The sequence below is a fragment of the Arachis duranensis genome, chromosome 7 (genome assembly GCF_000817695.3).
Source record: "Arachis duranensis cultivar V14167 chromosome 7, aradu.V14167.gnm2.J7QH, whole genome shotgun sequence".
NCBI lineage: Eukaryota > Viridiplantae > Streptophyta > Magnoliopsida > Fabales > Fabaceae > Arachis > Arachis duranensis.
In genome coordinates, this window is record NC_029778.3 from 66,252,800 (window position 1) to 66,269,527 (window position 16,728).

A 16,728-nucleotide genomic window follows, 5' to 3' on the forward strand; every position below is an offset into this window, starting at 1 on the left:
ACGGCAAGACGACTGAGCGCAAGCAGAGACATTTGTGGTGAGAGATTGTGAGATCAGAGAGAGAGAGAGAAAGAGAGATTTCGAGCAGAGAACAAACTATCACTATGTTGAGAAGAAGATTCTAATGGAGAAACGAAGAGCACTAGTGAAAAAGCGGATGATGGGAGCGACGTGAGAGGTGGGAGAAAATGAAAGACAGGAGAAGTGGGAGGTTTGGTTAAGGCTAGGCCGACGACAATGACACCCTCTAGCTGATAGAGAGTAGCTTAGTGATGAAGAAGTTGGGGCATGGGGTTGAGTGGTTGCTAGGGTTTAGATCTCTCTTCTTTGATGTGCTGTTGAAAATGGGTGATAGACTCAAAAGTGAGAATGTGTGAGAGACTTCGGGAGAATGACTCTCCTTTCTTTACACTGTTCATACCATATGATCTTATGTGAAAAGTTTTTTTCCGTTCTATCATATGCAAAATATTTTGGTCACTTCACCCCATATAAATCAAGGCCACTTGTAAAACTACTCCAACATAAAGCCAAACTCACGCACTTAAAAATCCACAACTATTCTAAACATATTAAATAATATTTGTGATTACAAGGTCTTAACACCAAGATTAGTTTCAGTTCACCATAAATTGTTAGACAAAATTTGTTACGACTTGGACTGACCTCTGTACCTTCTCTCTCACACCAAGAGTTGAGAATGCATCATTGCTCCAACTCTTGGTCTCGATGATTAGAAACTGTTTCAACAAATTTATCATTTGGACTTCTATCATGAATTCAAAGAAGTTAATACTTGTACTGATAGATTAGCCTTATATGATAATTATGGTTGCCATAGTTTTCTCTTGTTATCTTTTTGTATTTTTTCCTTGGATCAAGATTTTTTTTTTTAAATTGAACTGATAAACTGAGTAAAAAAATTAATTATTATTGAATTAAAATAATAAAATTTACATATAATAAAAATTATAAATTTAATAGTAATTAATCTTTTAATTTATTATTTTACTAATTTTTTCACTTTAAAATATCTAAATTATTTTTTTTTGTTTTTTGACAAATGTTACTGGTATTTGTTTTCCTAAGATATTAATTGGGTAACGTGGACAGTTAGCCCATATACCTATAAAAAAATAAAGAAAATACTAAAGAGTAAACTACCATTTCTATCCACGAAAGTTGAAAACGCTGACACATCTACCCATAAAATAGGAAATTACCCTTTGTACCCATAAAACATGAGTTCCATATAACAAAATTATCCAAACACTAAAAAATCACATAAAATCCCCAAATTACCCTTATCATCATCCGCATCATCCACCCCTCTTTCTCTCCTTCCCTGTTTCCTCCTCGCTTGAGCCAAACTTTGAGTTCAAAGGCACCACCGCCTCATTTTCTTCATCACTACCATAACCACCACCACCACCACTATACCTCCATTATCATCTTCTTCACATAAAGCAATAACAACAATAACAATAGAAAAAGCAAATTGTCTCAGACCACCGCACCACCACCGGCGACCACCAAGTTATCGCCCCCTCACCTGATTTCCTATCTTCTTCCTCTCTCTCGTCCCTTCTCACCCCTGTTCCTTTCTCTGCTCCTCTGCGTAACCACCGTCGCGGCACTCAACAGTCGCTGGCGCCATCAAGTCCTACCCAACCTCCACTCGCTGCCGCCGCGTCCTTTCCCCATTCTTTCCTCCTCCACCCTTTTTCTCTCTCTTTCTTCTTCTTCCCCTCGCCTCACCTCCGCGAGCCTAGGACCACCGTCGCCTTCTATTTTTGCCGCCTTTCGCAACCCTAGAGCCGCCGTCGCTTCCTGATCGCTACTGTTGTCTCAACCCGTTCCAGTTAGCCTTCTATCTCTCGCTGACACAGAACTCCGATCCAGCCCCTGTTCAGTTTGCGGTTTCACCCGCTCTTTCCCAATCTGCAAACCCAGAGACCAGTGAACCTACATCACACAACCATTTGAAGAAGTAGAAGAGAGCAAAGCAAAACACAGAAGGGAAGAGAGAGAAAGAGAGAGAGGAAGGAGTTGACAAAGTTGACGGACTCTGGCGGTGGCGACAAGCTCCGAAAATGGAAGGAGAAAGAGAGGATGGGGTTAGTGGTAGTGGTGGTGGTGGAGGGGAAAAGATGATGCAGATGATGATAAAGGTAATTTGGGATTTTTATGTGATTTTTTAGTGTTCGGATAATTTGTTATATGAAACTCATGTTTTATGGGTAAAAATAATAATTTTTTTTATCGGTAGATGTGTCAGCCTTTTTAACTTTTGTGGGTATAAATAGTAGTTTGCTCAATACTAAATAACTTAAAAATATAGAATAATCAATTTGAATTGATTTAATAATTTATTTACTAATCCATTTAAATTTAAATAAATATTTGAAATCTCACTTTGTGAGCTATCCACAAGCAACAAACTGTTAAATAAAATTCGGCGATGGATTTATCCCTGCCAACTTAGAAACGTAGAACCGAATGAGGACCGTTGGATTTGTTCCCTTCGACGAAGAAATCACTTGGTGGAATTATCGTATGGGTGTAGTAGCCATCGATCATTAACCTTAACTCCTCGTGCGGTAAACAGCTTCTTAGAGACTTGTTAAGTGCATTGCTCCGCCCTATCTATTCTCATCTACTACGAAGATCCCAAACCCCGTTTCGGGCAGTCGCAAAACTCGCGCGTACGACTCACTCCCCAGCTTCACACTCCCTCTTCTTCTCGAATTCATTCAGGTTCCAATTCAAATTCACGAATTCAGGTGCCACATTCATACCTGTTTTTATTCCTGAACGAAACTGAAAGAAAATGTTTGGAGGTTTTGATTTTGTTCATTCTCCAATTTCTTTAATTTTGTTTGTTTCCATTCTATGTCTTTTTTGTCCTACTTTTTGGTTCAATTCTGTTAATTTTCATGTTGAATTCGTAAACCATTTGAACGTTTATTCATTAAGTCTTTACCTTTTTTTAGTTCATGTTATTCATTACTTATTAGTGTTAGTTTTGTTCTTAAATTGTAGTGTTATGTGGTTTTATGGTGTTTCATTTGGTTTGGTGCTTGTGCTGTTTGGAATTGAAGTTAAATGCTGCGTATATGTAGTTTAGTGTATGTTGAGCTTCTGTATCAGTTTTGTTAATTTTTAAGGAGTCTTAATGTCTAGTATATGTAGTTTAGTGTATTAACTTGTTTATCTTATTTGTTCATTTGCTAGTGGTAACTATTCGCAAGTGATGGGGAGGAAAAAAAGTAAACCTCATCGATCAGGGGGGTTAATAGTTGAAACAAATTCTACTGCTGAAGCAGAATTGGATAAGCAGAATGTTGAAGGGACAAATAAAGGAGGAAATGATGATTTTGTTGAAGTTGATATACCCTATTTTGTTGAAGTTGATCGGTCTGGTTGGTTGTCAGGTGAGCACCTTGATGTTTCTGAGGTTGTCTTGAGGGATTTAAATTTGAGAGAAGGGTTTTCTGGTTTTGAACTGTGTGAGGATTTTTACCAGGATCCACGGTACTTGTTGAGATTTCGAGTGTCTAATGTCAATAATGTTCTTAGTCGAATCAAGTTAGGTCATTGGCCCGTGTTACCCTATACTGATATTCATCTAGAGTTTGTGAAAAGGGATGCAATAGACAATTTGGAACAATGTACCGTGCTGTTGTCTGGGATTTTTGATGGACCGGATGAAGGTGTTTCTGGCCTTGTTCACTTGGCAAGTTTGAAATTTTTCACATTGAGGCCAGTTCTTGGGATTAGGATTTCGGAAGATATTTCTTCTCTCAGGGTAAGAGTTGAAATACTAAAGTGTGCCTTTGATGCTTGTGAGTCACTTCTTGATGTGTCTAGGCAACTATGGAAAAGGAGTATGATGAATGTCATGTCTTGGCTACGTCCAGAAATAGTAACTTCAGAAGTTAGGTATGGATTTGGTAGCTGTATGAAAATGGAAGTTGATCCACAGGCAGAGACCGGAAATAACACATCCAGCAACAGAAAACACACAAGATTTGATCCTGCTGGTTTTTATGAAGCCATTAAGCCTTCAAAGTAAGTTAAGCATTTTCTTTGATCTGGTTCTCATAGCAATGCCGATTATAATGATCCAATAGCACTTGACTTGATATGACAATCAATTTATAGGCAATTTCTATGCCTGAATTTTAGTTTGAGCTTATTATTTGTATATTGTATGTATGTGTATAAGATCTGAGCCAATGCTTGAAGATGACATACCTGAGTTACTTCCTGAACTGAGGCCTTATCAACGACGTGCAGCTTTCTGGATGGTTGAACGGGAGAAACAAATGGAAGAAAGTCAGCGTGAAAGAGAAAGAATTCAGTTTCATTCTCCATTATGCATGCATTTGGATTTTCTGGATACAAGTACTAAAATGTTTTTCAATCCATTCAGGCAAGGTTTATTAACCCTTTTTTCTTAATATAATCATATTTATTGCATACTATTTCCTGGTAGTCTCACTATGGGTCGCTTCCCCCCTTTTCCAACTCTGTTATGATTTTAATTTTATTCTTTCTTCCTTATGCTTATTTGAGTTACAATGGCTTCAGTGGGAATATTTCTTTGTGCCCGGAGACATCTTCGCCTTATGTATTTGGAGGCATTCTTGCTGGTAGGTCCCAAGCTATGTTGCATATATAATTAGTTTTTCATATAACCATATGGAGTTAATAGGTCCCAAAGTATGGTTATGGTAGGCTTGTATGATAGGTCAAATGAGTCCTACGCTGATGAAATTTCTGTCCATGCTTCTTTATTTTTATGAATGATTCTTTGGCCTCTGTCTAAGGCTTTTAGAGAGTGGATGCATGACCAAGCAGTTAAGTGATAGTTCTCCACTTTGACTCAATTTTGTAATGCAACAGATGAGATGGGCTTGGGAAAAACTGTTGAATTACTTGCTTGCATCTTTGCTCACCGGAGATCAGCATCTGAAAGTGATATACTAGTTGAACCAGTGCCTCAAGTTAATGAAGACCAAAATGTCACTTTAAAAAGACTCAAAAGGGAGCGTGTGGAGTGTATCTGTGGATCTGTGAGTGAAAGTCTCAAATATGAAGGACTATGGGTTCAATGTGACATTTGTGATGCTTGGCAGCATGCTGATTGTGTTGGTTATTCAGCTAGAGGAAAATCACTGAAATCAAGACATGGATGTGAAGGCAAGACATATAAAACCACAATAGCTGTAAGGGATGGTGAATATGTATGTCAGATGTGCTCTGAACTAATACAAGTGACTGAATCTCCCATTGCATCGGGTGCCACTCTTATTGTCTGCCCAGCTCCTATTTTGCCCCAGTGGCATAATGAAATTATACGGTACAGGCTCCCCACTCCTCCCGCTGTTTTTAATGAATCTTTTGGTAGGGATCTTAAATAGTATGGATGCCCAAAGTGAGTATTTGAGAGTATCAAAGAATATTCTTTAATGATCTCTTGGAATTGATTTTCTTATTTACTTCTTTTTCTTATTTCTTAATTTATTTTGTTAGTTGATTAGTATTAAGATTAGGAAATAGATTGTAGTATTATTGTTAGCATCAATCAAATTCTGAGTGTTTTATTTTGTGGTGCTTTTAGGGGGATTCCTAATCCCTTATCTCTGTTTGTGTGTTATATGTTATACGTCTGGGGGGTTTCTGGTCTCTCTCCATTTTATGAAGGCGTGCGGGAGACTTCTTTATCCAACACATCTATAATGGATATCAGTGAACTCGCCACTGCTGACATTGTGTTAACTACATATGATGTGCTTAAAGAGGATTTATCCCATGATTCTGATAGACATGAAGGTGATCGACACTTTTTGAGATTTCAAAAGAGGTTGGTTCCATAGAATGTCATATTTCCATTGTTATTATGATGTTCATAGGCAGGATATTTTACCCATCCATATGAGAATGATGTGAGTTTATACTGAATGTCACATGCTTTTTCTGCAACATATTCTGATTCTGTCTCGCTGAAGGTACTATATGGTGTGAGAAAATGTTTTCTGTTTCAGGATTAATTACAAGGATGCTTCCTTATTTTGTCCTAACTCCTGTTGATTTTGTAAAGAAAACATTGAAAACTACCAACGTTTCATAAAATCCTCAAACAGGAAACAAGATAAAATCAAGGTGGAATTTTATAATTAATTTTGAAAACAACAAATTGAATAACAAATGTTTTTTTTTTCAGAAATCAAACTCTCTTATGCTAAAAGAAAAGCCTGTCCAACATGAACTCTCTCTTTCATAAGCATAAGCTGTCAAGGGAAGACACATAAACGACTTTATACCATTGGGCATGAACATGAAGTCTATAGAATGCAAAGAACATACTGAAATTTAACTCTAAGCTGTTCGGTCATAGAGGCTGTGGTTTTTTGTTGAATTCCACATCAAGTCATACAGCCAAAATAACATTTATAACACATGACATGAGCAAGCATATCCTTTCTGCTAACTTTTGGCTGGAGTTCAGCAAAGAATCTAGAGATGATAATATGATATCACATCTTGTATTAGGCTTTATGCTGGGCCACTTGCAGATGTTCAATCTTGCAAAGTTCACACTCTAAATCTACATGTCTACTATTAGACATATAGAGTGTTGAGTCCCACATAAGCTAATAGTGCAATCTAGATAGCTTTTATGAACACTTATGGTACTCTCTCCCTCTAAGCTAGCTTTTGGAAAGGAGTTGGACACTTAAGACCAAAAATCTTAATAGATACCATGTCATGAACCAGTGCTCCTCCAAAGCTTAAGTCTTTAGGGAGAGGATGCATGGTCTAGCAATAACAGTTTCCTCATGATTAATCAAATTATTTGTCGGAGAAACTTTAGATTTCATATCTCCTTTATGATCCCAAGTGTTTTAGTAATATTCTTCCCTTGTAGGTACCCAGTTGTCCCAACTCTTCTCACCAGGATATATTGGTGGAGGGTTTGTTTGGACGAGGCTCAAATGGTGGAAAGTAATACTGCTGCTGCCACTGAAATGGCTCTAAGACTCCATTCTAAGCATCATTGGTGCATAACAGGAACCCCAATTCAGCGCAAGCTTGATGATTTATATGGGCTGCTAAGGTTTCTTAAAGCTAGCCCTTTCAATACATACAAGTGGTGGACTGAAGTTATTCAAGATCCTTATGAGGTATTTCTTTGATACTTTAATGTTTGACTTGGTTGTTGTTAATCAAACTTTGTTGCTGCTTTGTTTCTCTTTTATGAGAAAAAAAGGAATATCGTAAGATAAGTTTTAGGGCCGGTCTAGTAAAGTTTTTACTTTTCGAAAGTACCTTTATTGGCTTTTGAAAGATGGTTTTCTATGAGTTGTAGCTCCTATGTTACGTAAATCAAACTAAAAATGACTCTCAATAAATACAAGTAACAATAATTGTATTTGGCAAAATAACTTTTAAAATTTAGAAGGACCATAATAGACATAAATAATTAAATACAAGGATAAATTTGGATATTCATTAATATATGAGGTTATATTAGATTTTTTATTTTTGATAAGCACAAGCTAACTTTGTAAAGCACCTCTTTAGGTGCTTTCAAAAGTACCCCTAACTTCTAAAAGTTGCAAGCACCAACATATGATTTTTTCTGATGCACCAAGCACAAGCACCTTTCCAAAAACTTTATCAAATCAAATCTTAGTTATATTAACTTTTGGCCACCAATAGTCAAAGACAACATAAGGAGTCTGAATATCTATTTTCTAATTACATTCTTTTACGGCATTCTATAAGCCTTGTGCATTCAGAGGCATTTAGTAACTTCTCTTTAGCATGATGTCAGTTTAGTTTTCTCTAATATGTTGTGCCCATGTTCTCAATCAATTCTTCTTATATGAGATTCATATAGTTTGCACCATGCATATTTCCTGTATTCTTATATGTTTTTATATTCTTCTGCAGAAGGGAGATATGGGAGCTATGGAATTTACACACAGAGTTTTCAAACAAATCATGTGGCGTTCTTCTAAAGAACATGTTGCAGATGAATTGGACCTTCCTTCTCAGGAGGAGTGTCTCTCTTGGCTTACACTCTCACCAGTAGAAGAGCACTTTTATCAGAGGCAACATGAAACCTGTGTCATAGATGCCCACGAAGTTATTGAAAGTTTGAGAAATGATATCCTTAATAGAAAAGGCCCAGGTTTCTGGCGTTTTAATTTCATTTTATAAGTTGTTTGAAACCAATGTTTATCTGGAATAATTTTTGACATGAATATTTCATGTGGATTCCAGGTTCTGCATCTTTAAATAGTTTGTCAGATTCTTTAATCACTCACTCAGAGGCAGGGAAGCTACTGAATGCTCTGCTGAAACTTCGTCAGGCTTGTTGTCACCCGCAAGTTGGGAGTTCTGGTCTGCGGTCCCTCCAGCAGTCACCTATGACCATGGAGGAAATACTAATGGTATGATCATTTAAGAATCTTCAGTGTGAGATTTTACATGCAGCGTACATTGGTCTATTGATTGACATGGATCTTAATCTGTAGGTTCTTATAAGCAAGACTAAGGTAGAAGGTGAGGAAGCTCTTAGAAGGTTAGTTGTTGCTCTGAACGGGCTTGCAGCAATAGCAACAATACAAAACGAATTATCTCAAGCTGCATTGCTGTACCACGAAGCTCTGACGTTGGCTGAAGAGCATTCTGAGGATTTCCGCTTGGATCCTTTGTTGAATATCCACGTTCATCATAATCTTGCCGAAATGCTCCCACAGGCTGCAGACCTTGCCCTGAGAGTGTCCTCTAAAGAAAAGCAGTTCTCTCGAACATCCAGAAAGCATTTTATTGACAAGGTTGATCATTGTCTTTTGAAGAGGCAAAAAGTAAGTGGCTGTGATGACACAAAATTTTCGGCGGCTTCGGTAGAACTATCCAATTCTGCATCCAGCCTTTCAGAAGATGACTTAAATGAGAATCAGGATGTTGATGATGTAGCTGTCTGCACTGTCGAATCTCTGAAAGCAGAATGTGAATATTTGAAGCAGAAATACTTATCCGTGTTCAGTACAAAGCTATGTGCAGCTGAACAGGAGTTTCAAAACTCATACATGCAGGTAAATATCCTTAGTGGATCTAAAGGAAATTTTGTTTTTATTTCTTTATTTGTTTCAAACTTTTGACACTTTATGATGAGTCATTTTAAAAGCCTGTGAAGATAAGTTGATCTTTCCTGGTGAATGCCAAAGAACTATAAGAGGTCTGGGTGCGTAAGACTAAGATATTAACCCAAACTATTTCTTAATATGTTGTTCCTGGTACACAGTTGACATCATCATTAATCTAAGTCTGAGCAACAAATTTTATGATCATTTAGGTGATCTAATTGAATTCAACAACCGTTGTTCTTCTCTTAAAATTCAGCGATGATTAATTTCAGGCTTCTGAAGGATTTTGTAGGACCACCATACATAACGATTTAAGTCAGTTTAATTGCATTCGAAATGAGCTATTGCACCAATGTCTTCTTTTTGTTTGCAAAAGTCAAAAGGTAGGAAAAGCGTCAATTATACAGGCGAAAAGAAGATGATATGTCGCTTCTATGTTGTTTCATTTACCATTCTATCTTTAAATAGTTTATTTTATTTTATTAAGTTTTGGAGAGGTGAAAGTAATCAGGAACCTTATATTCTTTCATGACATTTATTTATTTCTTTTGATTGTTATTTTTTACTCCTTCACACTCTTGTATTTTCTGTAAATGACATTTCAACTTTTATGAAGGTTAGTAATGGATTTAGTGACAGCAAAGCAGATCAAAAAATGTTTTGGTGGCTAGAAGCACTTCATCATGCTGAACAGAACAAGGATTTCTCAGCCGAGTTGTCTAGAAAGATTGAAGAAGCGATCTCAGCAGCTGCAAATAGTTCAAAGTCATCAAAAATAGCTGCTCGGTTAGTGATGCTTTCAGTTTGCAAGATATATGTCACATAGTGAATGAAGTTTGGTGGTAAACAGTATCCCTAACAAGTTGTGCTTTTATTGAATTTATAGAATTTCGACAAGAAATCGCTGAGTGCTAATACCATTTGAATGACTAACTATCTCCATATATGTTTCATTTGTCTATTTTCAAAATAATATTTTAAAATTCAGCAATTATTAAAGGACCAATTTTGTGGCGAAGTGTGTTAATGCATGTGGGTGAATGTGGGTTTGGACCTAGCAGTGAGAAATTTGAACTCTTTTTTCTTATTAGGCATGAAACATTGAAAAAAAGAAATTGAGAAAGTCATAGGGCCTAGTTCTTGAGAAGTCTGAGATGGGTCATGAACATTAAAGAAAACATATTTGCTGTCTTTGCCAACATGTCACTGCATTATGAACGAAAAGTGTTTATGGCAAATAATATATAGAACACCGGGATGATCTCAAGGCTGGATAAAATAGGATGGCTGTGTTGACAACGAACATCTGAATCTCTTTGAATGTGGATATACTCTTTGTGAAAATGAAAAAAGATTTGAGAATCCAATGCTAAGTCTGAGAAATTCTGTGAAATTGACTCTTTTTTTTTTTTAATAAAAAAAAAACACACATGTGAAAGGTCTAGTTCTTATATTTGTTATTCTAATTCAGTTTTCGGAGCATATCATCTCTGAAGTATCAAATTCAGACAGGCTTGGATCAGTTAGAGACCTCTCGGAAAGGTCTATTAGATCGACTGCTAGAAATTGACCAAACAATGGAAAAACCAAATGAAGAAGATATTGACCGTATGGGTAAATGTCAAACTTGCCAACCTAATTGTGATGGTCCCCCATGCATTCTGTGTGAACTAGATGAACTCTTCCAGGTTTGCAGCTGAAATTCTCTCTCAAATTGATTCCTCTTGTACAACTAACTAATCTCAAGGTTTATCTTATCTGTTCAGGATTATGAAGCAAGACTATTTGTTCTTAAGAATGAACGTGGCGGAATAATTTCATCCGCTGAGGAGGCAGTAGATCTTCAGAAGAAGAATTTCGCATTGAATCATTTCCTCTCAAAGCTATCAAAATCTAATCACAGAGCAACAGCATCTCAAATTGATAATGAAGAATCAAAGAAAAGGAATGTTGGACAGAGAGTTGTGGTTAGTTACTGCATGTTATCAACTTTTGCTTTGGGTCCATAGGCTGATTTAGATTCTTCTATTTGGATTTATTCTTTTGGATAAAAGAACAACTTTTTTGAGATAAATATAGAATTTTACAAGAGCGACTAGAGATTATCAATAGAAGCACAAAAACAAATACTCCAAATCCCAAAACCGTAGAAACTTGTCAACAGGAACTGATTTAAGGTGAATATGTCAAAGATATGTGACGGAGCTTTCCATAAAACTTCAACCTCGGAGTACAAAAATATGTTTTCTAATTTTTTTTTTCATGCCCAAGCACTCATTTACTATTGAAATAGAGTGCAAAATTGTTAAGAAAAATGACCCATGCAGAAATGAAAAGGAAAGAGTCTTGCAATGTATTTAAATTAAATCAATTTCATATTCTACTGCTTTTTAAAATTCTCTAGTCTTATGAATTTGTTGTATATAATTTCACCATGGCCTATCTCTATCCCATATTGTCTTAAAAGTCTAGACACCTGGACTCCACATAAAATCAGATATGGATTTGACAATAAAAGATGCTAGCCTCATTTTTCATTTAATTGATCAGTTGGATTCTTGAAATACATATTTCATATTAGTTATGTTGTGGTATTTAGGTTTCAAGATCAGCATCTGAATTGGAGCTTATTCTCGGTGTTATAAAGAACTATTGCAAGGGTCGATTGGGAAGGGACATTGTCACAGCAGCAACCAAGCATTTACATGTTTTTGAGGTATGGGTTGATGAAATGTTTTCCATTTTATTAGCGTAACCTTTTAGGGAAATTAACCTAAACAACGTTTCTGTTTGGAAGTTATACTTCCCTTCTCTTAGAAAGCAAAAAATCATGTAATAGAAGCATTTGAGGTTAGGTTGATTCTGCTCGAGTCGTTTTCAGCAGCTGATGTTATCTACTGACACCCTGGATTCTCTGAATTCTGATCAGTTGTTCTTGACTTTGACAGGGAATGAGGAAGGAGTTTGGCTATGCGAGATCTTTAGCTCTAGCTCAAGCTCAGTACCTACGGGCCCATGATGAAATAAAGATGGCTGTTTCCCGTTTGCACTTAAGGGCAAATGAGGATGATAAATCTCTTGATGCTTTAGGTGAAGATGAGCTATTTGCAGCTAGCTCAAGCTTTTCGCATGATAAGTTTATGTCGTTGAACATGTTGTCACAGATAAAAGGAAAGCTCCGCTACTTAAAGGTAAGGGAACAAGCCTTAAAAAATTGTTTATATCGAGATTCATTTAATTTTTATATGTATTTTGTCACTATGCGCGCATTGGTATTTGCTTTGCTTTTCTGAATCTGTAACCTCAGATGAACCGTTTTTCAGGGTTTGGTAGAATCTAAGCAAAAGCTGCCATTGGGAAGTCCAGATAGTTCTTCATTAACTCAAGAGATAACTGCATTGCCAAACTCTACAGAAGAGAGGGGTGCAGTCATATTTAAAGCTGATGAAGAAACATGTCCAATTTGCCAAGAAAAGCTTGGCAGTCAGAAAATGGTATTTCAATGTGGGCATGTTACGTGCTGCAAATGTAAGTAATTATATGACAGCTTAATGTCCCATTCATTTGTTGTTCCATTCTACAATGATGGACCTAGATAATTCATTATTCATTGTTGGTGAATATATAGTTGGTGCTGCATAAAATAGTTGATCTCTTATTATACTTCCCCACCTAAAAGTGAATACTAAATTAGTCCTCTATAATGTTCAGCAACATCCAATTTGTTCTCTGGATTTTGAATATCAAAATAGACATCAATTTAGCTCTTCAATGTATATTGAGACATCTGTTTGGTGCTTAAATTGATAGTTATTCAATATTATAAGTTATAAAAGATAAAATGGTATAAGAAGCTTTTAAGGATTAATTTAATGTCTCTTGTATTACTTTTTTTTTATTCAGTGCTCAGAAACAATGGTTCCCATTGATGTGTTTTTCACCATTTGAAACACCTAGCATAGGTACTCTACTTTCATCCATCTGTGCTCAACAGGTGAATTGTTAGGCGACTTTTTACCTTGATAATATATGAAACATTACTGTCATCTGTTTCTTACAGGTTTATTTGCTATGACTGAGAATAGGCTTCAACATAGCAAGATTCACAATTGGGTTATGTGCCCAACATGTCGACAGCATACAGATTTTGGAAGCATTGCTTATGCTGTTGATGCACAGAAGGAATCTTCTAATTCTGTAACACCTAATACACTTGACAACTGTGAAAAAAGTGAAGCATCCATTACTGTCAAAGGCTCATATGGAACTAAGGTGTTTTCCTTTACAGCTTATATTCTTTTGACGTGCTCAGTATAAATAAAGATATCCTATATTTATGCATAAAACCCTGTGGAATCCGCACGTGATGTTCTTAGGTCTGAATTGTCATGGTTTATAATATACTGCATGGCAGTGCAACATTAAAATGGTTATTTTGAAGATTCTTTACATCAATTTGATCCCCCATTTATAAGATAACCATAATTTACTGAGAAATTCATATCTGCATGTACAACGAAGGACTACAAATAGAATTGCATTTCAAACAATAGGATAAAATTGATGCTTAGAATCTTTAGAAGACTAACTTTTTCTGCAAAATCTCTGGGGGACTGATGTGAACTTAAAAAACTGTCATTTGAGTGCTGTGTGATTGAATATGAACTTCAAAATGTGTTGGCTGCATTTTTCAGTGTGTTATTGTGTAATTTGTACTTTTAGTTGCCCCAGTGATTTCTGAGAAACAACCCTTCACTACGTAAATTAGTAGTGTAGTATGATTCTATAAGAAAACAAATTCATAATGCATTTATTTCAAGAACAAGTTTTGTATTGTTACTCTATTGATTAACTTGTTAAGGACATTGAATTTCATTTTGTGTAACTGTTTTCTCTTTGATTTGGGTGCTTTCAAGATTGAAGCTATCACTAGAAGAATCTTGTGGGTAAAGGCTACAGATCAAAAAGCAAAAGTTCTTGTGTTTTCTAGTTGGAATGACGTACTTGATGTATTGGAGCATGCCTTTGCTGCAAATGACATTACATTCATCCGCATGAAAGGAGGCAGGTAAGAAGATAATGTACCCAATAACTCTATTTGTAAACTGAAGCTGGACTAGGAGAAGAGATTTGGATAAAAATAAAAGGAAATAGGATACACTGGAAAAAAAAATAGTTTTGATTACATTGGTAGATATAAAGCTGCTTATGGCCTCTAGTTGATAGCTTATATTTTTAGGAGATATGGTTTATAATGCGAGAGCCTCTGTGACCAAATGATTTAAATTTGATGTTTGTTTGCTCTTTTTCTTCTGAAATAAAATAAATTTGGTTTCAACACAGCGGCTAAAAGAGTGATGGTCCATGACCCATAAAATAGGATTCCAATGACCTTGAGTAGGTCAGGACAGAATGTTGCTATATCAAATATGCATAGATGACCATAATGTGAAGGAATACTTGCAATCAAATGAAATTCTTTAGCTGGAAATGCAAGTAAAATATCTTATCGGTTCAGAGTTAAAAACTTAAGGGAAAAAGTTAAAAAACATCATTAGATATTATATGAGACAGGGTTTCTCCTTTCTTTCTTTTTCTTTTTCTTTTTTCCTTCTTTATTTTTAACTTAAGGTTCTTGCGTGGTTTGGTTCTGAATGAAATAAATACAGGTTTAGGTAGGTTATTCCAGTTTCCAATGACAGTCTATAATGTCATTCTCCAACACAATTGTGAGGGTTATTGTATCAACTATGTGTGACTATTGGTGATCCCATGTTTCACAATAGTATACATCTGCCACTCCATTATGCTCAATTTACTTTGGTTATGAATTTGTGGGTTCAGGAAAGCACAAGTTGCTATCAGTCAATTTAGAGGACACGAGAGTGGCAAGAAAGGTGAGAGGCCAGTGTCAAAATCTATTCAGGTGTTATTGCTTTTAATCCAACATGGAGCCAATGGCCTCAATCTCTTGGAAGCACAGCATGTGGTCCTTGTAGAGCCATTACTCAATCCGGCTGCTGAAGCACAAGCGATCAGTCGTGTACATCGTATCGGCCAAAAGAACAAGACCCTCATTCATCGTTTCATTGTAAGTTACCAGAAGGCATTAATGTATGCTGTTACATTGTTCTGTTTCTCCCCATCTCACGCACCAACAAACTTGTCATTTATTTTTTTATATTCAACAAGTTATCAAACTCAATAGTGCACCTAAACTTTTGGAGTTTAGATGAATCCAACAGAGAAAAGGACAAATAAATCCCTGATCTTTTATCACCAAGACAAATAAATTCCTCACTAAATTTAAATTGCAAATAAGTCATTGACTTTTGTAAATGAGTGATACATAAATTCCTCTAGCAATGGTTTGAATCCAGTAAAGAGGGACCTATATGTCGCCCGTTTACAAATGTCAGGGACCTATTTGTAATTAAATTTGGTGACTTGAGTGTTTGATAACCTTGATTCGCAATGGTCTGAGAGGATTTCCAAAATGGACCTGTTCCCGGTGAGCAAAAATTGTTTACTTATTCTTCAATCACTTATGTATCCCCCTCTGCACTTTTTTCTTGCTTTTGGATGAAGGTTTGTGTTGCATATGAGTTCTTATGCTTGTTCCTGAACGTGTTTAGGTCAAAGACACTGTAGAAGAGAGCATATACAAGCTAAACAGAGGCAGGAGCAATCATTCATTCATTAGTGGGAACACAAAAAATCAAGATCAACCTGTTTTGACTCTGAAGGATGTGGAATCCTTACTATCAAGAGCCCCACTAATAATGCCAGAAGCTGATGAAAATGGCAACACAAATTCAAATCTAAGGCATTTGCCGCCATCAATGGCTGCGGCGATTGCCGCTGAGAGAAGAGTCAACGAGCAAACATGATTTTTGCCTCTCTTCACTCAAAATGATGACGTGTTGGTGTTGTGTTACATTCCAAAGATGCACCTTTACATAGCAGAATAAATTCATGGCAGTGTCAAGTGGCAAGAGGTGTTGCAATTCAATAGACTTCCAACCGTAGATTCCTTCTAACCAATATTTCATTTTCTCTCTGTTAGTTAATTTGTTCTTGTAAATATTAGATATCTATGACTTGCCCTTTCTAATTTAAGTCATTCTCTGTAATTATGTATAATATTAATAGATATTAGTCATCGTAATGAGGTCTAATAATTCTCTCTCCTCCACCCTCCTTCCAGTTTGAGATGGGCAAGATGGGCATGATACTCAACCATAAAAGACTGGATATTTATTATTAGATTTTCTCCCCCTAATGATTTATTTGATTTTATTGCTACACTAAGATTCTAGTTTGGCTTTATGCTGTTTGTTTAAGTAAATGAACCAGCCGTGTTGGTTTGCTTTCCAAAATTATGTTTGGAACACATTAGTCTATGTTCCTACAACAACAACAACAAAGTCCTGTCTCACTAGGTGGGGTCGGTTACATGAATCAAATGACGTCATTGAACTCTGTCATGTATCATGTCTGCAAAGAGATTATTTACATGTAGATCTCGTTTGATCATCTCAAGGATGATCTTCTTAAGTCTTCC

The 16,728-nt window shown here is 36.2% G+C and overlaps 1 protein-coding gene across 1 annotated transcript; it reads left to right on the plus strand.

Annotated features, from left to right (window-relative positions):
• The first annotated feature begins 2,549 nt into the window (after positions 1-2,549).
• LOC107459335 (uncharacterized) lies at positions 2,550-16,458 on the plus strand. Its single transcript, XM_052251883.1, has 20 exons — positions 2,550-2,783; positions 3,235-4,071; positions 4,229-4,435; positions 4,594-4,655; positions 4,909-5,370; positions 5,635-5,869; positions 6,935-7,190; positions 7,963-8,203; positions 8,296-8,465; positions 8,550-9,113; positions 9,781-9,950; positions 10,636-10,852; positions 10,931-11,131; positions 11,764-11,880; positions 12,113-12,355; positions 12,488-12,692; positions 13,225-13,436; positions 14,081-14,232; positions 15,009-15,255; positions 15,800-16,458. Exons 2-20 carry the CDS (start codon positions 3,254-3,256, stop codon positions 16,052-16,054), a joined length of 5,034 nt encoding a protein of 1,677 aa, XP_052107843.1. The 5' UTR covers positions 2,550-2,783; positions 3,235-3,253; the 3' UTR covers positions 16,055-16,458.
• Positions 16,459-16,728: the final 270 nt, after the last annotated feature.